We start from the raw sequence: 27,290 nt of genomic DNA on the forward strand, positions 1-27,290 counted from the left end.
ATGAAATTAAAAGATTGTCTGCAAGTTATTTGCTTCAATTATCTTTTGTCATAGAGGAAAAAATTATATAATCTTTTGTTTAATTGCTATGCATTTTAATTAGCCAAATCAAAAATGAAAATTAGGCTTGAAACTAAAATGCCTAAGTCTACATTTATAGTAGAGTGCTGGAACTGACTGTCTTCTCACTGTACCCATGAAACTCAACCAGCGCTGGATCCGCCATCAAAGCAAGTTGTGAAAAAGACGGAGAGGCTTTAATGACAAGTTATGTGTAATTAAAAATTTTAAATAAATCCTGTAAGGCTAAAGAAACAATAAAGCTCAGTTTGGAAAAGAGAAGGTAGAAAGGCAATTTAATAATGCCTTATAACTCAAGAATAAAAGCTATTATACATGGTGACTAGCTATTCTCTACCTTTACACTGGGCAGAACAAGATGAAACAAGTTCAAGATGGCAGCATGAAGAGGTCAGAGTAGATACAGAAATTAAATTATGACTTCTTAGAGAATTATAGGTTCTCTTTCTGGATTTATGAAACAAAATCGACTCACATCCACCTAAGATGTTAACAATAGTATTACAGGCAGTCATACAGGTGAATTTTCTCAAGGTCTTTGATCAGTATGAAATTATTATTTAATCTGCAATGATAAGAAAAAAATCTGATCTGAGCAGATATAAGTAAATGCAGATGTTCTTTTCCAACAAAGTCTCTAACCCACTAAACATAACTTAATTTCCCTAGTTCAACTACAACCACTGCTGAGGAGTTGGGTAGAAAAGTGTGGGGGCGGGGGATGGAGGGGATAGGCATTGTGAGGTTGACAACACAGCAAACCTGAAATATGACTAGGAAAACCTAAATATGCCAAATTTAGCGATTCAGATTCTTTCCCCCACAGCCAGAACCTCAAGGGAACTACTACAGAGCACATAAATTCACTGCGGCAACTATCTTCTCCAGAAATTTGATGCTGCAGTTGGCATGCTATGCATTGCCAAGAGAACTTACTGCACTCAAGCTATCAAAATGAGAGCCTGGAAAATATTAAATGCATTATCTGTTTAAATCAATACAATAAATGGGGATTAACTATATTCTTAATGGTTTCTTGCTTTGTTTGTATCTTCAAGATAAATAGATAATAATCCCAAAAAGGGAAAGAATAAAGCCTTTCCTTGAGTAGTTGATCGTAAGTGTTAGTCTGAAAAGGGTAAGGCTGGCTGCTGTTTTCCTAGGACAAATGTAAAACACCTCAAAGAAACTGGAGATGGGAGGAGAGGATCTACTAGATGTTAGTCCATCCTCTTCCTAAGGATAAAGTCCCTGGATACAAGATTTAAAAACCTGTTTTAAGTCACTGAGTGTGTTAGTTTGCTAGGGCTGTCATAACAAAGTACCACAGACTAGTGGCTTAACGGAAATTTATTTTCTCATAGTTCTGGAGGCTAGAAACCTGAGACCAAAGTGACAGCAGGATTCTTTTCTTCCGAGGTATCTCTCTTTGGCTTGCAGGTAGCCATCATCTCTCTGCATTGTCACATGGTCTTCCCTGTGTATCTGTGCCCAAATATTATCTTCTTAAAAGGACACCAGTCCTTGGATTAGAGCATACTCGAGTGATCTCATTTTAACTTAATCACCTCTTTAAAGATTCTACGTCCTTTGCAAATACTAACAACTATACATAAAATAGATAAAAAACAAATTTCTTCTATACAGCACAGGGAACTATAGTCAGTATCTTGTAGTAACTTATAATGAAAAAGAATATGAAAATGAATATATATGCATATGTATGACTGAAACAGTATGCTGTATGCCAAAGATTGACACATTGTAACTGACTACCCTGTAATTAAAAAAAAAAAAGATCCTCATGTCCAAACACATTCTGAGATACTAGGGGTTAGGACTTCAAGATATGAATGTTGGGGGACACAATTCAGTTCATATACTGGGTTAATGAATTTTTTAAACAGAATTTTTAAAATAGCTTATAGATTGTTAATCTTTATTATAATTTTTAAATGACAGAAACAACCGAGAAGGAAACTCAGCAGATGCCATACTTACAGAATGGGAACTTAATACTGCTCTCGGGAGAGAAGAAGCCAGGTTTTTAAGCACCACCCACTTACCCAGTGAGTGCCTTCTACATGCTAAGCATTGTAGCTAAGCAGGGAAGAAGAGCAGGAAAGTTGATCGGGAGTAGGTGGTTTGAATAGCTTTGGGAGGAAGGCTCTGGAAGTGAGACCTGACCTGTCAGGCAGCAGGCAAAGACACTAAAATATTTTAAGGAGTAAAGTAATAATACCATGAGAACATTAAAAAAAAATTACTCTGGTTAAAGCATAGAGGATGCACTAAGACAGGAAGGGAGAAAGAAACTTTTGGAGTATGTTAAGTAATGCCAGCAGGACTGGCAACTTGATCAAATTATAATTCTATTTTTGAAGCAGAATTGCTGAGTCTTTCTGTGAGAGAAGTCATTATCAAAGAATCGAAAATAACTCCAAGATTTTCAATATTTAATATGGGCAACTAGTTAAACAACATTTTCTTGAGGAAAGAGAAGACAGTCCTGAAGGTCTGGACAAGATCTAAGTGGAAAGATCTAGTAAGTAGCTGGAAAGACATTTAAAATGAGAGTATGAAGAGAAATGCAAAAGGAACTCTTAAAAAAAAAAGCAAAGAAAACCAGGAGTAAGGAATGTCGAAGAAGAAAGAAAAAGAAAATTTCCTTAAGAGATGATTGTCCTTTGGGAAAAAAATGATGCAAGAGAGCTGAAGTAAGATAAGAAACCACTGGATTTAATTACCAGGCCCTGAGTACATGCTACTGGAACTATTTATCTGTTCCAATCCACTAGCCTGTGAAGCTTCTCTCAGGCAAGGGTTATTTCACTGGTGCCCAGCGAACTATCTGTTGCATGGGAGGTGCTAAAGTGATGTTGAAGAACTAGCGAATTACAGGGAGGCCAAATTCTATTGTATTGACATGAGAAGAAGGACAAACGGAGTTCTGTTGTGAGCAAGCGAATATAGTTTGGCAGCAAGGGAAGGAGAAAGTGTTGGGAGGCAGATCACGAGAGAGACAGCGAAAAAGACTTGTTCATTTGTGCAGAGGTTAACAGTAGCTTGAAGCGAAGTTGACATAATGGAGGAGAAAGAACATGGACCTTGGGATCAGGCGGTCCTGGGTGCCCTCTAAGTTGTAGATTTAAGGACAGTCCTTTTAGGCCCTGGATTGCTCTCACTTCTTAATGAGGAATCAGAAACGCCACGTCAGTGCCGTGAAGACTTAATTACATCGAGTTTGTGTTTAACTCTGGTACACAGTAGAGGTTACAAATTTTTTTTCTTTCCTTCCAAATTCAGCATAGAACCTTCAGAAAGTTTGTGGACTGAGAAGAAGGAGCCAATGGGGAAACGTTAATCAGAAACACTAAGAGAAAGCAAGTAACAGACTTCATTGGAGAAAACCCTTCAAGTACTCGGGCAAAAACTACAGAGGGAAGAGGACCAGCTAGGAAAGCACAGCAGTAGTGTTTACCAGGTGTCTTAAATGCTCACAGGGCTGGACAAACAAGGATCTGAGGAAACCCCCAAGAAGTGGAGGACAACAGGAAGTGGTGAGGACCATGCCGAGGTAGACGGTAGCAGCCCCAGGTGGGAGGAAGCTGCTGCACAGCCCCGGATGACTGCTGCCACGTGAGAGAGCAAGCCCAGGTTTCTAAAGAAAAGTTAAAAATTGAGATTTTGGTGAGATCCTTTTTTGTTTCTGCTTTTTTAAACAATGTATAGACCAAACAATGTATCTGCCTGAAGACATGAGTTTGAAACCTGCTTAATACAACAAAGATATTTTGGACACAGAAAGAAAAGTACTATTGTGATCCACAATATTTGGGGGTCTGGTGCAATTCCCAGACTTCTACTTTAGGGATGAAATATGGTCCTTTCAAACAGGACAGAGAGTAATGGAGAAAGATGGGTGTAGGGGAGAGAGAGGAAGGCAAAGGATCCATTCTGACATGCTAATCCCAAGAATTTATGATGGAAAAACTTGGGCACTTCTTGAGATTAAAAATGAGGCTCTTTTTTAATAAAGAGGGATAAATTAGGAATTTGGGATTAACAGATATACACTACCACATATAAGACAGATAAACAATAAGGACCTACTATACAGCACAGGGTACTATATTCAATATCTTGTAATAACCTATAATGGAAAAGAATCTGAAAATGTACACACACACACACACATACATACACGTATTTATGTATGTATATAACTGAATCACTTGGCTGTACACCTGAAACATTGTAAATCAACTACACTTCAATAAAAAAAAATGAGACTCTTCTACTTACTGAATGACCTTAGAAAAGTTACTAAATGCATCGAACCTTAGTTTCCTCACTTGTAAATAGAAAATAATAACCGTATTTCCCTCAACAGTGTTGCGGAGAGGAATAGATGGGATGAGGCAATGAGGCACTGATGAGCTGTCACAGAGAACACTCAATAATGAGTAGGAGTTACTGTTGTTATTATCATTAGCTATATCTCCAGGGTGGCTGGAGATACAGGCCTGCAGCTCAGCAAACTGACATGCACACCCACGTGGAGGAATTAGGGTATGGATTTTAATGGAAACCATGCAAATGAATGGGCTTACCAAGAGATGAAATAAACAGAAACAAACAAAAAAAGGCACAAGGAGACAACTCTGGAGAACACCGCATTTATGGGACAGCTAGAAGAGTCTAAAAAGAAAAAAAGTACAAGAGTTAAGAAGACAACCGAAAGAAAGTGTCCACAAAGTCTAGGAAGTTTCAAGATCTGTCAAGTGCTGCCGAGAAGTCAAGCTAAATAAGGATTGAGAAGAGTCTGTTGGACTCGGACTGGGTCACTGGGGACTAACAGCAAGAGCGCAGATATGTACAAAGTGCTGACTCCAAAACATGCAGATTTTTGTTGAATGAATTGTTTCCAAAAGATGGAGCAGGGAAAAAACACACAAAGCCCCCAAAGTCCCAGAGGGTCTCCAACTAACTGCTCAGTTTGAACCCGAAATCACTTGTCAATGTTTCGCTACATTTAATTGGAACCCAGCACTCCTCTGACTGCAGTGTTTCTCCTGCCAGCAAGGGGAAGGCAATCAGTGAGTTGACTGCTAACAACTAAGTCAGGCTTCTCTCTGGTGGCTCTGTCCCTATGAACAGAGGCTAGCTGTTTAGGAAAAGAGAATGGTGGGAACAAAAGGTAAACTCGGTCCTTACTCACACTGAAACTTTATTTTCAACATGTTTTAACATAAAATTTTAAATTTTTAATATTTATATGATGATAATATACCTCATTTCTTTCAAGCAATATTATATACTATGCAATCAAAGTGTGTCATTTTATTGCCACAGGGCAAAGTCAAGGTCTCCTCCTCCAATTATCATTATAGCCTTATAGCTATTATTTCACTGGGAGGGGAGATCACAGGAGCTAAGGATATTAATGGGCTGAGTCATTCACACACTTTTGAAATCATGTGAGAATCTAGTATAAATTAGTCATTCTTGTAACTTAACCAAGAGTCAGATTTACTCTCTCCACAACAGCCGCTGTTAGATGTTTGGCTCCCAAAATAACATATACCTAATTGTTTACATTTTAGAAATCACACAGCCTCTAAAAGTTTTTTTATGGCTACACAGTAGTAATAAGCATTATGCTGTGTGTTCTGCTCAGGACACTAAGTATCCCAAGTTCTAATTCATAGCTTGATCTAAGGCTATGGGATCTACTTTCATGCTGGGAATCCAGGGGGTATTGCCTCAGTTGGTTCTTGAACATTCATTCAACAAATATTTAGAGTCCCAACTGGGTACCAGGCATTATGCTAAGTGCTGAGACATTTATGGAAGTTGGCCCACACTTACATCAGACACACCACCAACCCAACTGGTCGTGCATAGGGTAAATTTATATAGACCAACACTGTCTCCACCTTTATACAGCAAAAAAGCTTGATAAAGTTTTTATTGAAAGGCATGTCCGGGCTAAGAATCATTATGCTTTCACTGCCTGTAACCTAATTGTAGGTACATATGGAGACACAATATATTTTCTACAGAGTTTACTATACTGCCTTTGCCCTGTTAAAAAAAAAATACATAAATATCACACATGCTAATGAAGACCAGCATGGATTACACCCTTCATGTCATGCCAGTTTCTGTTGTCAGTTGCACAATCTGCACTGAACTCTGTTGGACCCAGTTATTTGCAGTTGAGTGAGTTCCCTAGTGCCATTATTCAGTTTGACTTCTGACAAAAACACTTAAGAGGGAACACTTCCTTGTTGAACGTTATGACACATCGAATGGACTTCTCAGTTTGCCAAGGTGTTGTAATACACCATTACTGGGCAGCGGCCAACCAGACATGGAAACATCTTTCCTCCTTCAAGCCTTTCAGAACAAATCTTGAAAATGAATAAACTTAAGCATGTGTGAGAGAGCCGTCGGTCTGGTTCTAATGGACCAGTTCTAACAGACAGCAGTTGAATGAGGCAACCTGCCATCTATATGCCTCTGTTACTAAACAATAATGCTGTTGAAAATGACTACAATAAATTTCTCACGGCACCCATCTCACTGTAAGATTATGACCAACAGGAATCACTTATTTATACAGAACAGTATTAGGATTTCCATACTGGGGGGTGGGTGTGGGGTGAAGGAACCAAATTGCTGATTTGCCTCTCTGGGCTTTGTTGTCGTTTGTTTTGTAGTGGCAGAATTCATAGAAATCTGCATTATCTATTCATTTATTCATCCATTCAATAAATATTTACCAAATGCCTATCACATGCAGGCACTGTGCTAGGCATTGGAGATTCAAGAGTAAACAGACTAACCTAGTCCCTGTTGATCTCATGGGGTTTAAGGTCTAGTGGAGGAAAACAGACTATTCAAATAGTCAAACAAATACACCATCACCAGCTGTGAAAAGTGCTGTAAAGGAAACATATTAGATGCTATAGGAGGATGTAACATAAATACTGAGAACATCACTTCATAGGCAATCTTTTAAAGCACTGCTCAATTTAAACACAGGTCATGCTGAGGGGAGGGTGAGATGAGGATTATTACTGTTGTTATTAACAAACACTTCGCAGTTGCACAAAATCTTTCATCTGAGTGGTTCAAAGCCTTATACACAAGTATCATTATCCCAATTTTACAGATGTGAGGAATGGACAGCTCACAGTAGTTGAGCGTCTTGCCCAAGGTCATCCTGAGTCAGTGACAGATGGTTGCAACTCATTTAAACCCCCTTTCAACTTAATTTTGCTTTGTATGTGCCTCCAAGTAACAACTCAGAATGAACTTTCATACCTCATCTTAATTTTAAGAAACCACACTTGATTTCAGGCAGATATCCTCAACCTTCAGCAGTCATTTGTTAGTTCTCATATGAAGACACTTATTCTGAATCTGAAGTTGCCTTTCCTGTCCACCAAGCCTCTGTCATCTACAGAATTACCCAGTGCCTTTTTTATCATTGTGGTACCTCACTCAAGATTTTACAGTGAAAAAAGTACAGCAATGGGTTGATACTAATGGGATACAGAAGACTTACCAAGTATCCCATTATCCAGAAAGATGACCTTCTAAAATGCTAAATCATCTACTGAGCACTCAGTTCCAGTGCTACCCAGGAGACAACAGCTCATGAGGTTAGAATAATGTTCCACAGGACGCTTGTAAGCAGTGAATAATATATGACATTGTTTCTCCGACAGCCAGAACACGTGGGCCGAGGTACCAAGGGACAAAAGTAGAATTAGGTGCAAATCTCCTCCTCCTCATCACACCTAATGACCAACTTGCAGTCTTTCTCCCACAGCTGCAGCTCGAGTTCTGCTGGTCTAGCAGTCTCAGTGCCCAGGAGAAGAATGATTTCACCAAGGGACTCAACGACGCCTTCACTGAGCTGGAAGCTGAAACGGCAACCTCACAGTTTTGGGTTTCTCATGACACTAACCACAGACAAAAAGTGAGGTTACAGAACTGGTTGGAGCAATGAGTCTGAATTATCAAAGCTGAATAGGATTGCTGCTACAGAGTGAGGAAAGGGAGGTGTGTGTGTGTCTGGAACCGGGACTACCTCCTGCTTTTGCCACGTCTAGTGGTACAAGGTAATGGAAGTCAGAAAAAACTCCACAGAGGCAGGACCATCAAGAACACAGACATCCCAGGAATGAAAGCCTAGGGGTTGTAGTCAGATTCAAAACCTACATCAGTTGAGAGTCGGTTGAGGGCAAAGAGAACACGAAATGCGTATTAGAGAAAGGAGTTAAAAATACCAACTCTGGCTTCAGGACCAATACCAAAAGCTAGGAATCCAGTCATATTTCCTCCTTGGTCTGATGTATACATATTTATGTTTTTAACTAATCTGTCCCTTTGCTTTCCTCCTAATATCTTATAAAAAGTAAGCTGATGGCTCACTAGTTACCATGGAATACTGTAACGGAACAGTAACAAAAGAAATAAGCCTGGCCCAATTATCCTAGACTTAGAAACAGTAACTTAAGATGTTCTGTCTTCCCCTCTTTTAGGGACAGAGAGAGCTGCAGTACATTAGGAGGGAGCATTTTGTTGCTGTTGCACTGTTTGCAAAGTTAAGCCTGGAAGAAAAGTGTACACAAAGGCTGAGCAGCCAAGCTGACTGGTCTAGAATCTTTTGAGCCTTTCCTGTGTTTGGGGAATTTCCCACCTTATGCATGATGCCTCACTGGGGCAGGAAGCAGAAATTCACTTTCTCAGCTTCTCTGCAACAGGCACAGACATGTCACCTTGGCCTTTGGCCTGTGGGACTCCAGTTCTTGAGAATGGCCTGAAGGAGAGGCCAGCACAGTCCCCAGTTCCAGATGACCTAAGGATTTAACCTTTAAATCCTAGCTTTACCTCATACAAGTTGTGAAATCTTGGGCAACCTCAGAAACTTGACTACCTTATCTATAATGCTACAAAAAAGTCATTGGATTGCCATAAATATTAAATGAACGAATGCATTTAAAGAATTTAGAGCTTTGAAATCCAAATACAGTAGCCACAAACCACATGTGGTTATTCAAATCTAAATTAATTAAAATTAAATTAAATAAAAAATTTAGTCCCTCCATCACATTTCAAGGGCTCAATAGCCATGCAGAGCTAGTGGCTACCTCTCTATAGCACAAACAGAGAACATTTCCATGACTGCAGAATGTGCTCCTGGAAATGCTGACTTACAGAATACTTTCTCTGGTACTCAGGAAGCACTCGAATGGTAACTGCTGCTAGCATTATCAACTAGTACTATTATCATTATTATTATTTTACATTACATCCCAGGAACTTATTTATCTTACATCTGGGGGTTTGCACCTTTTGGCTACTTTTACCCAATTTCCCTCCCTCAGCCCCTCCCCTCGCCTCTGGCAACCACATTATCATTATCACAACAGCAAGTTTAAGATACAATCAAATATAAAATCTGGTAGAGGAGATGGACAAGTAAAAAGCAATTAAATGTGGTCGTCTGATAAGAATTAGCAGCAACAGCAGCAGCAACAACTGCTCTCAATTTATAGTTTATTATGGGCAAGGTACTGAGCTAAGCACTTCACATGGATTATTTTACTTAATCTTACACAAACAACCTAAGAAGTAAGAACATCCCTATATTACAGATTAGGAAATTGAGGCTAAGGAGTCATGTAGCTAAAAGCAGCCAAAATGCTCATTAGTGTGGGATCTGGGACTCACTGCACTGGCAGGTCTGTTAAACTACTAAATCTATGACTTAACTGCTACTTAGACTTCACAGATTTACTGAGTGCCCACTAGGGGTCATGCACTGCCACAGATGCTGGGAGTACTTAGTGAACAAAAGAGACCGAGTCTCTGACCTCACGGACTTTATATTCTAGTTGAGAAGAACAGTCAGAAGATATATCAATAGCCAGATGGCAGTAAGCACTGTGCAGAACAACTAAACAGGGTGGGGGCAGGTGATGTACGGTCAGGGAAGACTTCACTGAAAAGATGACATTTGAACAGAGACCTGAAGGAAATTAAAAAGGACAGGGGGAGTGGTAGGAGATAAGGTCAGAAGTGAAGATGGAGTCACGGGGAGAGGAGGGCAGACCATGGAGGCCAATGTGTGGCTTCCAGCCTCTACTCTCAGAGAGATGGGAAGGTTTTGAGCAGGGCAGTGAGAAGAACTGGTTTTCTTTTTTAAAGGATCACTCTGGCTACTATGATGAGAATAGATTTTAGGGGAGGAAGGGCAGGAGCAGGAGACCAGTTAGTGGGCTACTGCAGTCACGAGGCAAAAGGAGACGGTGGCACAAACTGGGGTGAGAGCAGAAGTAGCAAGAGGCGGTCAGACTCAATATACTTTGAAGGTAGAAACAACAGGGTTTACTGATGAACTAGATGTGGGCTGTGAAACAGCTGAGGGACTTGGGACCACTCTGGGTTTGGCTTGACTAAATGAAATGGTACAGTTGCCACTTTCTGAGACGGGGAAGCCTGGAAGAACATCTGGTTTGGGAGAAACAAACAAACAAACAAACAAAAACCAAGAGATTAGTTTCAGAAAGTTAAATGTGAAATGACTATGGCAATGAAAAGAAGATAGCCGTCTATCTGAGACATGGTTTTGGAGAGAAGATTGGGTGATAGTGACAAACACTATGAAAAATGGCTACGTATACGGTGTTACGAGAGCGCATTAGAGTAATGCATTTGGCAGCTGGAAACCAGGTGATGTCAGGGAGGGCTGTCAAGGAGCTACACTGTTTATGAAGGGCAGGAAACAGCTTTTTGAAAGGGAGAGAACACTTCTAGTAAAAAGAATAACATGTATGAAGCCCAGAAGCAAGAGAACATTCCAAGAACTAGCATAAAAGAATGGTAAAAAATGAGACTGCAGAGTTAAGCAGGGGTATACCAGGTAAAAGACGTTTGAATTCAATCCTGAGAGTGATAAGGAATAACTCACTAAAGAGGGTACAGTTGTGAAAAATGCAGGCGAAATCATTAAGTTTCTAAATTTGGAAAAAGCTCTTGTGCTGCTGGAGAGAAAACATATTAGAAGAGAGCAAAACTTTACACAGCAAACTCTCCCACGGGAGACTGGAGATTGTGCAAATAGGGATGAGGTAGGCGAACTAATGCAAGAATCAGTAAAATTTGGTGATGAAATGTTAGATACAAGGAATCAGGAGCAGTAAGGATGACAACCAGGTTTCTAACGTGGGAACCTGGGTGGGGGGTATTGCCATTTCCTAGGTTACAGAAGCTCAGAAGAAAATCAAAGGGAAAACTCTCTGGGCCACGCTGAATTTAATTAAGGAGCACGCTGAAGTGGAGATCTCAAACAAATGATTGAAAACACTTGTTTTCTCACCTGTCTGATTCTCAGACGAGTGCTCTGGAATGGAAATGAGGATCTGGGACTCCAAAATAAAGACAGCAACTCTAGTTACAAGCATAAATGTTATCTCTCAGGAAGAGAGTGCACAGTGAGAAGAGAAAAGAGTCAAAGAACAGGTAGGAAAATCAAAATTTCATGGGTGGAGAGATGAAGCCAGGTCCACCAAGGAGACCGTGGAGAAGGGGCCAGAAGCTAGAAGGAAAAACAGACGTGTGTTGTCATGAAAGTCAAGGGAACAAAATGATTCAGGAAGGAGGGAGTTCTTCATGGTAGCAAAGTCAAATATAAGAGAACGATTGAACAATGTCCTCTGGGTTTTTCACTGAGTGTGTAACCTCGGGCCATTCCCTCAACTCTTTTAGACTCAGCTTCCTCATCTACACAAGAATGTTCTGGTACCCACCGTGCCCAGTTGTTGTGAGGACACATGGTGATGCAGACAAAGGACCTGGTACAGTGTTAGACACACTAGGCACTAAAACACATGCTCTATTCTTATTGTCCCACGTCTTATGTCAGACAAGCAGGTTAGGTAATAAGGAAAAAGGGGGGTGAAAGTATGAAGCCACATGGGACCAATGGCCTTGAAGCACACTATGCATTTTAAAAAACAGCAAGGCGGGGAGGGAAAAAATCTAGTCTTTTTCCTTTTTTTCCACCTCTCTCCCAATATTTCCTTTCCACTAAATGCAGATTGTAACACAGAAATTCCCAAGAGCCTGTCAAAGGGACCTTTTAAGTATATTTAGTATTCACACAAAGAACTGTGCCGGTGTAGATATTTACCATAACCGTCATGAGATGGGATCTATGTGTTACATTCTTAAGAAGCGCAGATTAAACTCATGAGCAGTTCACAGATAAATGAATGAATGTTCTGTAGAAACTCAATCTATCGATTAGTGATTTCAAAATTTCTCCCAACAGGTTTTGACATGATAAGCCAGGTAATGTTTATCAAATGAAATATTCTAACTACATGATTAAGAAGACCTTTGGACAACCAAACTGACTTTCAGGTTAGTTTCGACACTGACGAAATGACAGTCACCGAGAAGTTTCCCAGAGGCATATACTTTCCCATCAAGGATTGAGGTTCTACCCTTTCTTGCTCTCATCTCCTCAGACACGAGGGCAGGTGGAACTGGGAAAACTGTCTCCAACACTTGCTTTTCTACTGTGAAAAACATCGTGCTTCACATAGAAGAATTCCACTGATTGTTTTTTGTATCTAAACTATTCCCATCTTTCCAGTGTAATTTCTTTCAAAGCTTTTTTGCTTTAGGATTGACTTAGCAATTCTTTCAATGCAGCTCTCAATGTACAAGCCTGCACTCTAATCCCTTCCCTACCTGCTTATTTTGTGTTACATCCATCAAAATCAAGCCTCCCAGGAAAGTCCTAACTAACGGGGATCTCGATTTTCTTATACTCATTTAGACAAATTTCTCTTTTCCATTCAACTCAGCGGTGGTTAGTGATACTGAAGCTTATCTGGTGGCATCTTGCTCTCGAATCGAAACCATGAAAGAAGTATTTCTTGTTCCAGTCTTTGTGTGTGTGAGTACACGTGGAAGGGAGACAGTAGACGAGGGATACACACACTTGGTGCTCTCTGTCCCGAAGAAAGCAAAAGACCTGGGAGGAGAATGGGGCAGCCCTTTCTTTCTCAGCATTTGGGACCAGTGAGAGCAGCCTTCCACACCTGGGCCACTGGGGAGTAACCCAGCCACTACACAGGATGTTAAGAACTTCTCCTTCATGTTCCATGTCTTCTCTGGGTCCTCCAGTCACACCCTCCATGAACTGGAGGATCCTAATAACCAAGGGAACAAATTCACCATTTCTGCTGTAATCAAACAGAAAGAGAACTGGTAATCATTTTCTTCCTTCTGTTCTTGCCAAGTATCCAACAGAAAACCTATTTAAGATGGCTACCAGGGCTGAAAAAGAAATAAGCAAAATATCTATTTTGGGAATACTTACATTTTCTTTCCATCCATTATCACACCTCATTCAACACAAAGTCTATGGGATTACTAATAATCCAGCAGTTTATTAATGCTTTTTATCCTTTACTTGCTCTATTCATTCCCATCCTATAGCCTATCAGATTCTCTGATGGTGCCTTCTCCACTGTTCACATGGCTTCCCGATGTTTGAAATTACTTCCCACTACGAAAGCTATCAAACTGACTTATGTCTTCCATTTTGTCGTCTATGAGAAAAGTTTCCTAACTAAATAAAAATGAATTTTCTCCATCATTAATCTAATCAAAAAGCTGCTGTGCCACAAGAAAGAACAATAAACAAAATAAAAACAGGTGCTCTACAGTATAGAGAGCATTTTTTAGAATTTATGTAACTTGACTCTCATTGCCCAGAGAGATTAAATAACTAACGTCCTTGAACCAAACACCAAATAGGTGACAGAGCTGAAACTATAAGGTGGCCATGAAGTCTGAAAGCACAGACAATACGATTTGATAACATACTGTAATATTATATCATTAAGCCATTTATTGTGTATTCACCTAGGTTTCCAGACTTGGTGGCCACCCTGTAAAATCTAGATCTTCTGGCCATACCTGTTTGCCTTGATTCCCCGCAAGTTTTACTCCCAAGTGCTAAAGAAGGCAGCAGTCAATGGAAAATACCATCTTAAATTGGATGCTATTTAAAAATTTACAAATCGGCTTTCATATTCTGTACTCCAACTTATTTTCACAACCATCCTGTGTGTGTAGATTAAAAGAAGCAATTAATACTTTCTCAGGTGCCTGCCACATGAAGTCTCGCTTTCTGTGAGGGCATGAAGTACAGTACTTTATCTACATTAACTCACTTAATCCGTACACCAGCCCCATGAGGTATTCTAATCCTTTTCTTACAAATAAGGAAACTGAAGATTTTAAGAGGACAAGTGACTAGCCCAGCGTCACACAGTTAGGTGGTGGAGGAGCAAGGATAAGGCAAGGTCTTCTGACTCCAGCTGCAGTACTCTTTCCACTGCCTGTGCAAAGCATTCTTTACATGTTCCATAAAGTGCCACATACTGACCATATCACTGCCTTCTTCCACGGAGAGACTTCTCCCTCACTGCTTCCAAAAACTGGTCATAAACAAATCTGCAGTCTAAGCTGACAAGAAAAAAAAAGCTCCTCACCCTGAGTTAATAAATACAACTTAGGATATTGCCCGGCATGTAGCAAGCACTAGAGGAATCTCAGCTAGGCTTACTGTTACATTGGAAAGACTGAGTCTTTTAATAAATATAAGCATAAAACATCTCATTAAAGCTAGAAAAAAGATTTACTTCATTTTTATTTTATTTCAAATTCATAAAGTTCTTCATAGTCACACCACTGCCACTTTTAAAATATACTACAAACAAAAAGCTTTTGAAGAGTTAATAATACTGGCCCCCCTGAAGTATTCCTTCTTTCTAATGTAATAGTTCCATATGACAATATTCTCTTTTTCAAGTAGTTCTTTAATACTAACAGAATCCCTCCCTATGCATGTCAAGTCAGTGTGAACAGTCACTTTTCGTTTAGACTAAAACTTTAACTTTGGGAAATTTACAGTAAGAGTTGTGTAAGATCATAAGCATATTTTATAATCAAGACTAGACAAAAGCACTCTTACTCCCAACTGAAAACAACTCAAAATGAGTTCAACAAACTACATCTGTCTTGAGGCATGGAGATGCCATGAAAAGAGCCTTGAATTACATACCAAAAAAACAAGGTTCAAGTCCCACCTCTTGAGACTAAGCTTGTGACCTGAGCATGTCCTTTAACCTTTCTGGGGCTCAGAGTCCATCATATCCACTTTACCTAACTTGGAAGGTGTTTTGTGATCTTAAAAGATGTCAGGATCCAAAAGGGCTCCTCACCTCTTACCTGGGACAAAGAAAGTTGGTTTCAGACTCTTCTGATCAAAGGGCCAGGGGATTGAAGTAGAAACTGACAACATTTTCCAATCTGGTTTAAGTAAACCATCACCAGCCCAGAGGTAAATGTGAAATAACTGGAGAAGCCAGAAGAGAAGTGAATTCACTATCGTCCACTGGGTAAGTTATCCAGAGCACTTAAACAGCAAATCTATACCACAAATGGGCTTTGTAACAGTTTTACAGAAATTGGATCACAATGAACTGGTTATGATTAAATCATTTTAAAAATTAGCCTGGCCTGGAAATCTAGCCCCTGAATGTTATTCTATAGGAAACTGTATCCCATAATTCAATTCAGAAATTCAAACTCTGGGAATGGATCTTTTCTCTTTCCAGCTCCAAGAGCTAACAGAGACTCCCTTCTCATCGTCTTTCACTCTTTGGTCTTGTGGCCGCTCAGATGTGAGATATCAGATGAGGACAGTCAGGCTGTATCAAGTATAAACCACCTTTCACTTTTTTTTGGTGGGGAGGTCACAACACATTCCTATTTGTAACCTCACTCTATCTATAATTGCCCACTGAGGTATGTAGGACAAATACTATTATTACTCCCATTTTAGGAACAAGGAAGCTGAAGTACAGAAATGTACGTGACTTGTCCAAGGTCACAGCCTGGCAGAACAAGGATTAGAAGACCTTTATTTCCCAGCCCAACACTCTTATCAATGAAATACTAACTGCCGAGAAAAGGGAAGAAGGAAATGAAGGTGACTGTGATTTACTGAGACGACTTTTAGACTAATTTTGTCTGGCTTCGTGAGTTTTCGTTAATTCCTTCTTCATTGTTGCCTGATGAGTTAGTCACTAAAACCATCAGATCAGAGACTATAAATTATTTTATATTATTTCCTCATTGTTACAGATAGATGTTCAACTTTAAGTGTTTCATAATAAAATGACTCAGAGACTAAGCCAGCCCAATCTACATTAGTCACTTGTTGAACTGTTTGAGTTTTGTGCAAAACTCTTAGGAGGTGGTGGCAGGGAGACAGAAATAAACATTTACCAAGAAGATGACTGAATTAAAGACGAAAAGTGAATGTAAAACTTACACATTTTCCCTTCTAGCTTAAGCTGTGGCATAAGAGAATAAACATGAGGAAACACAATACAAGTCACCTATCACCATTTACTCCAAGTTCAGGTGGTTTAAAAGAATTCATCAGTTTCAATCAGCATGTGGTGGGCATTTTCATGACAAGAGAAAGAAGTTAAAAGTTAACAGGACAGAACATTTAAGACCTTGCCTTTATACAGCACTTTTACCTCTCAAGTGCTTTCACGTACATTATCTCATTTTTTAATCAAGAAATCTCTCTGCAATAGGTAGGGACAGATATTGCTAAGGTCATTTTGCCAACTGGCTTAAGGTCACACAGCTTCTCAGTAGAAAGATGTAGAAGAAAACTCAACAGTTAAATTGAACATCAACACCAAACAACTTACTGTTGTAAGGAGATCTCACAGACTTTATATTACAAAGGCAAAGCACTTTAATTCCATGTTCTGGCACAGGAATACCATTACTATTATAGAAAATGTGGCATGACATATTCTAATTTCATCTATATTATTTATAGGTGCTTTAAATAATATATTATGAATTTCTTCTATTAAAAAAAGCAAACATAAGATGTTCTTGCTGCGGCTTTTTAAAACAGTGTAACCATATCTGATACATCAAATTTAATTTCTGATTTTGCAAGAGGGATGCTTTGAGCACATTCAGGATTTAGTCCGTTTAGAGTTCCGATTCACTATTTCACATGGCATTATTGGCTTCTGTTTCATGGTGGGGGCTAAAATAAACCTGAGGGTGACAGAGAGTAACCAGATGGGTGGAGTGGGTTTGCTCCTTGGTACCAGTAACATTCCAAGAACCACAAACAGATGAGGCAATTGGAAGGCAGGCACTGAAGCATGTGAGACCCTGGGTGTCAGTTAAGGGGAGGGTAAAAAGCAAGAAAAGTCAGGATGTCTAAAAATCAATCGTGTGATGTAATCATATTAAACTTTGTGGTTATTGTTTCCAATTTTAAGTAACATTGACTTGGTCTTTCTAAATAACATTTTCTATTAGAAAATAATTAAATGATTATTTTAAGATGAAATAAAGAAGAGAAAAAATAATTAAACTGACTTGGTATATTACTCAAGTCCATGAGAAATACACATAAGGCTTTTCACTATTTTAAAGAATGCTCTATGATGTGACATAAATTTCCCTTTTTAAAAAAGGAAGAAGAAGAAGCCCAGAAAGAAATGAAATTCAAAAGCTCAAATGGTTAAAATATTAGGTTGGTCATGACACAAAAGAATGAAAGCTCAAGTGTCACGACTGCTAGAAGCTTGATGCGTTAATCTTAAGAGAGAAACAGAATAAAAAGAAACCCTCACCATCCCCTCAGTGGCAGTTCACTGGGCTCTGGCTCCACTTCAAAATAAACTGCTTTTCCTTACCAGTACAACTGCAAATTCACCCAGGGCTGGAAAAAATAAAATCCATTTATATTCTCTCCATTTCTACGCCTTCTATTCTTTCACTTGGCAACGACTTATATTTGAAATAGAGCTGACAACTTGCATATGACCCACCAGAGGAATAAATCCAACACATTTCTCTCCCAGTATTTTTTCAAATGGATGCTACTAATAAACAAACACTAGTTAAAGATGGAACTGCGACTCAAGAAATATTTCTCTCTGTGCACAAGGGTATATGATTATGCTATTTATTGAACTATCTTGCTTACATCATTAAGTAATTTTTGTTTACTTTAGACAACATCAAAAGTTAATCCTGAATTACCAAAGTTTTTACTTAGTTGTCTGGTCTTTATCTCTAGTATAACCCCTTCCATTGCCATTAACTAGCATATGTTACAGGGCACAATCTCTTTTCTCGTTCCTACAGATTTACTGATCCAGGATTTCACATTCAACTGGCCAAATGCCATGCTTCTTGTGGCCTCAGGACTGGCCTGGTCTCCCAGATTCTGCCCAGTCCTTTCTGCTTACAACACTATGAGCACCAAGTTCCTCCAAAATCCCTTCTGCTCTCATTACCAGAAGACTCCTGCTAAGGAAAGAGGCCCTTCCTTCAAACTCTCAAGGACATATAATCTCTAGCCTTTCCCAATGGTTTCCAGCTGCCTACACTGTTCTCTATATTTTAACTCAAAATTCTTCTTCAGATATAATTTAAATTTTTTAAATTTATTTTTATGTTATTTTATTTTGGGGTGAGGGAGGTAATTAAGTTTACTTACTTACTCATTATTTATTTTTAGAGGAGGTACTGGAGACTGAACCCAGGACCTCATGCATGCTAAGCATGTGCTCTACCATTGGAGCTACATCCTACCCTCTAGATACTGTTTAAATCTGATCACAGGCAATGACTTCTCCCACAGAGAATTCTCTGGACAACTTGATAAATGTGTTTGACAGAACTGTTTCAGGGGCTTTCATGCAATCACTTTTCAGTGTTTCCAGAACTCTGATCTATACTGTGTCACCTTCACTTTAAGAAGAAACTGAGGCTCAGGGTTAGAGGGTAGAAAAGTGAGAGTTTAAGCAAAGGCTCTTTTCCCTTATCCTGAATATCTTAAGCAAGCTATTCACTATTAATATTATTCTGTAGCTATTTTATATACACATGTCAAGAGGCTTTCATATGTTCACTAGGCTAAGCATACTACTGGCACTAACTGAACAGCATAAATATGAGATTAATAAATAAGCAACTGCTTCCAACTCCACACTTTGCAAGTGCGTTCATTTTACAGGGAACATTAACATCTGGTGATCGATTCCCCAGTTCAATCTATTTCCCCAACTCTCTTCTGCAGTTACCCCATGTCCTTTCGCTGCCCAGCAGCACCACTGCCAGACATGGGGAAAGGCTGACATCTCAAGATCTTTAATACTTACCAATTATGGTGAAAAGTTTGACATGGAAGGAGGCTAAGGTGATTATCTAAAGTAAGCTTTTTGAGGGGGGAGGGAGGGCTAAATTAGGGGTTTGGGATTAACAGAAACATACTACTATGTATAAAATAAACAATAAGGACCTACTGTATAGCACAGGGAACTATATTAGGTATCTTGTAATAACTTATAATGGAAAAGAATCTGAGAAAGAATACATATATATGTATATGTTAGATGTGTGTGTATATGTATGTGTATATATATATGTTAGTTTCAGGTGTACAGGTATCACTTTGTTGTATACCTGAAACTAACATAACACTGTAAATCAACTATACTACAATTTTTATGAAAAGTAAAAAAAAAAAACCTTATATATGTATGTATGTATGTGTGTATGTATGTATGTGTGTATGTATATATATATATGTGTATATATATTTATATATATATATATAAAATGAGGGTTTGCTGCTACATAAGGACTATACCCAATGTCAGAAATAAGCAGGAGTGTGCTGTACTAAAGAACATTCACATCATTTAAAATAATTCAAGTAATTAGCTGTCAGGACTGCCCGGTGCCATTGAGGCCAAGATGCTCCACACTCACTGAGTGTTACATGAACCAGGCCTTTCAAAGTCTGCACACACTCCTGTCCACACTGCTGCTGTGTCCTTTCTGCCTCTTCTGTCCCCTCCTGTCTGCATTTCCTTCTCTCTGCTCTCCTGAATCTACTCTCCACACAGGGGTCTTGTTTGCTTCAGAAGTTCTGACAGCCAACAAACACCCCTTGTTTTTAAAAAGTTCTCCTTCGTCTTTTTCACTGCTGGAATAATGCAGAGTCTTTTCAGAAGCCTGGCCCCTTCCTGGTCTTCTGCACAGAAATCTCTCGTAGGCCCATTTCAGGTAGGGAGTTTGATGTACTGCCCAGTAGCCTGGATGCCACAAAATCCCTACCGCACACCGCTGGGTCCATCTCTTAGCTTCCTCTGTAAGATAAAGGGGTTGAGACCATAGGAGCATTTTTCTAAAGTGGGTTCTGTAGAGTATCAGTCCTTTCTCCAAAGAGGTTTTCAAATAAGTTTAGGAAATCACTAAATATCCCTCCTTTAGAGAATCACAATGCATAAAAGCATATTAAAGGCTTTACAGTCTTTAAGGAAATTCTTTTAATCAAGCATTCCCCAAACTTACTTGACCACAAAATCCTTTTTTCCTATTATACTTACTCACATCCTGATTAACTGGTATTACGGAGCAAACTTTTGGAAATGCTGCATTCGAGGCACATTAAGGCCCAGTAGAGTGTAAACGTTTTCTCATTCTAAATAAAATCCAACACTTAATACCCCCAAAACACGAAGATGGATTTCTATAAACTATCCATGTAAATCAGTCTCAATATAGCACAGACCAGAATGTTCACCTATTAGCAGCTACATGACTGGGTAACCTAAGAGATACATCGGATTCTTTCCTATAGAGGGAACTCACTCAGTGAAATACTATATCCAGACCTAACTCTCTCTGTGTGTTAGACAAAATGCTACCACACACAACCTTAATTTGGGAATAACTGCAGTGGGAGTTCTAAAGCAATGGAACAGAAATTAATTACCAGTAATCACAGACAGAGTCACATTCCGGGGCCAAGAGGCTTAAGAGTAAATACCTGCAATAACCTTTTTTTCCCATGGTCAATTTCCACGCCTGGGCAATACTCCTATAGACGAAAAGGCTTATATCTTTGACAAGAAAGATGTTAAGAGACCACACACCATTCTGGAGCACCAAGTGCTGGGGGCAGGGTGTGGAGAAGAAGGTATTCTGCAGTACTTTCCCATCTGGCGCCAAGAGATTTTCCCTAAGTCCACTTTCATCTCTCGTATTCTTGCTGTTCTGCTGACAACAGTTATTTCTCTCACGCTCAGGAATCTTCTGTCCTCAAATGTCATCATCCCAAACGAATTTCCCCTCCTTCCTCTTTTGTCAGTGACTCACAATGTGGGGTGCAACCTTGCGTTCAGGCAGCAGATGATCATATCCAATAACTCTGCCCTGGAACTTTCTTCAGATACTATAAATTATTAGCTTTCCCAGTGAGAAATACTCCCCAAATCTGGTTTAACTAAAATAATGACTCCCCACTTAAAAGATACGCCATATGATTTCATGTTAAAGTAGTAGATGTTAAATTAACTTTAAAACAGGATTTACAAAAGGTAAAGCTCACCAGCTGATAAAGGGTGAAGAGTGAGGAAACACAGGGAAATATGTCAAAAACATTTTAAACTAGTTGCATGATGTCAAGGCTGAAGTTAAGCTATACCTTTGACCCATCTCATTCTTTTATTATATTTAAGATTGTGCTGGTTTCAACAGCTTAAGTGACATATATTTCCACTCTTCTAACTCTCAACACACTAGTTTAAAAAGGCAGATTAAATGTTCAGGTTAGTTCTCAAGTAAAATCACAGTACACAGGGCATATCCATGAACAAATTTTTAAGAAAAAACGCAAGTAAAATGATTCCACAACTAATTGCTCCTGCTAGGTTAAGAAGAAAAATGTTCACCCTCCTAGGCTTTTGATAGGAATTGTTATAAAACACTGACTTAAAGAAACACAAAACAATATGTGGCAGAAATCTGATTTAAATACTTTAAAATCTTAGGTAAACTATAAGATGCATGTAGAAGAAAAGAAAGTAGGAGGAAAACTGAAAAAGTACAAATGCTCCAGATTTTCCAATAAATTAATATGCTGAAGTAGCAAATACGAAAAGAACAATAAACAGGTAAAATCTAACAATTCTTTTAATATTTAAAGTTTGTTACAATAAAATTGCACAATTAAGTATCATGATAAAATAAATGCCAAAGTATAATGTGAATCTCAAGCTTTAGTAGTTACTTTTGCTTAACTCTAGGACTAGATTACTCATCAAAAAGCACAGAAAATGTATATTTGACCGCCGACTGCTAATAATATCTGTAACTGATCTGAACCTGTTGGGCCATTTGTCATTTAGCTTTGCAGGGCCGGGGTGGGGGGAGGGGAGGGCATCCTTTTTCACTGTGAGAAGTAAGGTTATAGAACAGTTGCAAGGACCACACCCATGATAGCGGTTGGACCCTCTATTGTCTCCTGTTTGAAAAAACATGTATCTGAGAATAAGATCTGAGGACTCCTTGAACTAAGCAGATGCCCGCCCTCTGGAATCGGAGTCCCACAAGATGAGACTCCAGGTTTAGTTTAAAATCATCACATAAACCCAGAACCAGAAATACACAGTACACAGTATTAGCACTGTTTATTCAATACATGATAAAGAGTCTCACTTCAAGAGGGTAAGTCATTTGATGAGTGGTATGGCTTGAGAAGCAGAGTATCAATAATGAAATTATTTGCAGAATATCAGTAATGAAATTATTCTTAAATCAACTTCTGCCTTAACTTGCTTTACTAAACATAGTTCCTGGCACATGGTAGACACTCATATCTGAATGTCTCATATCATATGTGAATGAATGAATCTGAGACCAGTCTGAGGCAGGTTACTCAACTACTTTACGTGCTTTAAACTTTTTAAAAATAAAAGTTTGCTTTCTCTGGCTTAATTTCTCAAATGAAGGCACTCTGAAACTCTGCCACTGAGAAAATTTTTAAAAAGATGCTTCCTTTTCATGCAAAAGTCGCACAGAGAACTTATATATCACGACCCTCACATTGAGGCTCACTTGACTTTCGTCTTAGATTAAGTATCACTTCATCAGGAAGGATTCCCCAGCACCCCCAAGCAGACATTATGCCCCTGAGTTATTCACTCTCCTTGAATATTTTATTTTCCCTTTGTAGTACACAGCACAACAGTCACTCAGTAACATCTGTATTGCTGTGTGTTAAATGTCTGTCTCCCTTTCTAGACTTCAGACATTCTGACAGTGGGGTCATGTGGGCTTTGCTGACTGATCTCCTATTTCTTGCACCTAGAAGTACCTGGCATATAGGTGTTTAGAAAATATGTATTCAATGAAGGTTTGAGAAAAAAAAAAAAAGCCAGCCAACGGAGCTCCTTCAAAGTACTTAAATAATAAAAGCTTAGAAATCAAGGAAGGGAACATTAGGTCATCAAAAGTTGACGTTCAGAACATCACTCTGTTCTCAACATGAAACTGAGAAGTTTTTCCCTAGCAGTAATGGTGATAAAAGAAGAAAGTGTATCATAGCAGATCTATGTGCCATTTTATAGCTTTCAAAACACTTTCATCACATGTGTGGTCTCATGACTGAAAGTCTCGGAAGAGCTCATACAGAACTCTTTGTGGTTCAACATGTTTTAAAGAGTTGTGACAGATATATAACCTATTTATCTTGTTTTCATAAATGACTTACAGACTGTCCAGGAATTTTTTCTTTTTTTTTCTTTTAAGTGCTCACTGCATAATATTCCCTCTACCAAATAGCTGGGGCAAAGTCCTGTTATTTTTTTTTTTAAGCTTCAGAGCACTGAAATAAATACTGATTCCAAATAAAATCTTCAGACACTGTAGAATATAGTAGCTCTATTTTCTCAAAGAACAACGACAGGCAATCTGAGACCATCTGTTGAATGCCAAAGGGACTTTCCAGGCATTGTTGGTAAACTGAGCCACCCCTCTAAGGTTCCAAGGTAAAATTCTAAAACCTTTTCAGAAGTGTATTGCCTTCAGAATTCTGTGCAGGTGAAAGCAGGAGAGAAACATTTATTTAAATAATAAATCTGAATGCTCTTTGATGATGAAAGTAAAATTGTATCTTTCTATGACTATATGAAAATTTATAAGCAAAAAGACCACAGGGTAGATCAGAATCTTGGCAAATGATACAGTAATAGAGAAACTGCAGCCCTTAAAAGTCTGTAACAGAGGAGAAGTTAAATAGAACTCATATGGATTCCTCTCACCCGCATTCTTTCTTAATAATCTGACAATTACACCATATTGTAACTTAACTAGCTTATATCTAACCCTATATGATTCTTGAATTCCAGAGTAGGATGGGTCAAAGCCAATAAAAGTTTTATTTCAAAGTCCTGAAATAAAGTGAGCAAAGCAAAGTACTTGTTTTTTAAAAAGATCCTGTTCCACCTTCCTAAGGAGTATGTTGGGAAATCTGGGTTTGCAATAACATAGTATCTTTATCTCCATCAAATTTTATGAATGTCAGAAGTATTTGATACACAGTATCTAATCTGATTCACATAATAATCTTGTGAAATAAGCAGGCCAGGAATTTTATAGATGAAGAACATGAGGTTCCAAGAGGTTAAGTTTCTTGACCCAGGATCATAACTTAGAAAAGGGAAACAGCAGGGTTCAAAGAGTTTCTGATCCCTAGACCATTGCTATTTCTAAAGAACCGCACCATTCCAGCCCGTCTCAAGCTGCTGTTCTTTCTTGATCCCTCACTGAAACAAGCAATCAGATAGCAACGTCTGTAACTTCAAGTACACGAAGAGGACACGGTATATAAAGAGGATAAAATATTTTCCTCAAAATAATGGCCATATCCCCACTATGCCCCCATGTGGTTTCAAGTCTTAGAAAACTTATGAAATTATGATTTGCTATTCTTGGTCTCTTAACAAGCTTAAATAGAGAGCACAATTTTGCCTACCAAAATAATAATAATAATAATAACAATAAACATGTTGTCTCCTCTCATAAAAGACCAGGGACCTTCCTGCCCAGCATTAGAATCACTATGTTGCTCCATAATATAGTGTAAAGTTAGGGCTGAAAAGTTGGGGGAAAAAAACCCAAAACTCCAAGTATAATCTTTCCAGTTTAGTAGGGTGAGGGTAATAGGATGAGGCCTCAAGATGAAAGAAATGCTGTTTACTACTGAATGTGGGTGAGGGTTGCTTTGTCTTTTTCTTTTTTCTTTTCTTTTTCTTTCTTTTTTTTTTTTTTAATGAGTGACTCAGTTTTTTGAAGGGGGAGCAAAGTCCAATTCCTTATGTAAAAATACCTTAAGTATCTGTGAATCCTAGAGTTTAACAGAAAAATTTTTAAAAAGTCCAATCAAGTTCTTCAACTTCCAAAATCTGTTTTCGTATCTATAATGTACACAGGGCTGTTACATTTGCAAAACATCAAGGTTAAAAGATAGAAAGGTCTATCAAATAACCTCCATAGAATTTAAGGGTCACAGCAGGACTGATCGACACAAGAGGCCTGGCTCTGATCTTTGGTAGCAAACACACTTTATAAAGTCAGCCTTGTTCTTTCAAGTCAGTGGTTTTCAACCTTGGATACATATTAGATTGAGGCCTTAAAAAAATCACTGGTACCCCAATCCTGCTCCAAACCAATGAAATCTGAATCTCTTCAGAGTGGGGACTGGCTGATTCTAGGGGTCAGCTGGAGTTGAAAACCTCTAGTCTGAGGGCTTTGCTATCCAGCTTCAAAGACTCCAACATGATGTCATTTTCATATTTTCCTATGGAAGAAACAGTCACAGTACCAAGACTAACAGTCACAATGGTTAGAAATACCAGAATTTTACAAGCTGAATGAGTTTATTACTTGGATACAAGCAGACATTCTTAAGTGGGCTACAAATGCTACACTTAATAAATATTAACCATTAAAAAAAAAAACAGAAAAAAATGTTTAAAGAAGAAAAAAACCCAGAAAAACTGCATGTAACCATGAATCTATAACTATGTAATACTCACTTAAATATGGCTTAAGTATTAAACTACATTTAAAAAGGTATCTTCTACTGAATAGTAGCCAATTTTGTAAAATATTTGACGTTTGGAATTTTCCCATAGATACAAGCAAGAAAAGACACATAAAGAAACCAGAAGTACAAGACATCCTATTACACAGGTATATGAAATCAGTTCAAAGGGGAGTTTCCACTGCTCAGAGGACAAAGGACTTCTCAGAAACATGACTGCAATCGTGTTGCTCATTTCTTACTCAACACAGTACTGCTCAAAAGGATGTTGCTATGTTCCCACCTTAACTGCCTAACGTGTTGTTCCTGTGATAGCTGGAGCCAACAAAGATAAGTTTGGCTTCTGGAAAAACCAAAGTGTCAGGCTTCTTTATTTTTAAACTTGCTCTAAAACGCTTCCCTATATCCGATTCTATGAATTTTGCAATAGCTGCCTATTAGTTCAAGCTGGAGAATGAGTAACTAAACCTGGTCTAAATTGTATGCTTAAGCAAATATAACAATAAAAACAAGTTCTATGCGATACTTAGCATTTTATAAAAAACTACTTGCATTCGAAGGAGGCTTGGCCTAAAAAACTCGAGACCAAAAAATGCAAGGAAATCTAAAATGCATGTAATATCCGAATTAACCCTAGCTGGCCTATCTGGGAAAATATTTAAGATTTCTGTACTTCCTGATTAAGACGAGATTAACAGCTGCTACAGTAAGGATAAGGAGATTTTAAAGGTTAGAGAAGAATTTCGACTTTATGTTTCTATTTCTAGCCAGGGAGTTGTAACCAAACATAACCAGGTGAGTGGTATAAACTTACATGGTTTATTGCAGACTGAACAGCCTTTACATAATGGTTTAGTTCCCGATCCATCATTGCAAATTCAACCATTGCCTTGTCCATGCTGTATTCACTACTCACTTCCGCTGGGGGAAAAAAAAGAAAGCAATTATTATTTTCCATTTAAAATGCCACAGCTGGAAAAAGCTGTAGCAACACAATTTATTAGTCAATGGTCTATCTGAGTGATTTCGTAAAGGTATTACATATTTTTTAAAATGTCTTCAACATATGCCTGCTTCATTCAAAATTCAAAGACACCCAGTAGAAAAAGGCTCAAAGGTAGAAAGGTTGACTCAAGCCTAAGACATTGAAGGCTTA

General features: G+C 38.6%; 1 protein-coding gene across 4 annotated transcripts in view; it reads right to left on the minus strand.

Moving 5' to 3' along the window:
• The window catches only part of NSMCE2 (NSE2 (MMS21) homolog, SMC5-SMC6 complex SUMO ligase), a 208,467-nt gene that overhangs the window by 135,918 nt on the left and 45,259 nt on the right, over window positions 1-27,290 (minus strand). For all 4 annotated transcript variants that reach the window (XM_031439617.2, XM_010988780.3, XM_010988781.3 and 1 more), the window contains one exon: window positions 26,949-27,055. In XM_031439617.2, coding sequence (XP_031295477.1) covers window positions 26,949-27,055 — 107 coding nt within the window. The remainder of the gene's footprint in view (window positions 1-26,948; window positions 27,056-27,290) is intronic.

Source organism: Camelus dromedarius, chromosome 20 (assembly GCF_036321535.1).
Source record: "Camelus dromedarius isolate mCamDro1 chromosome 20, mCamDro1.pat, whole genome shotgun sequence".
NCBI lineage: Eukaryota > Metazoa > Chordata > Mammalia > Artiodactyla > Camelidae > Camelus > Camelus dromedarius.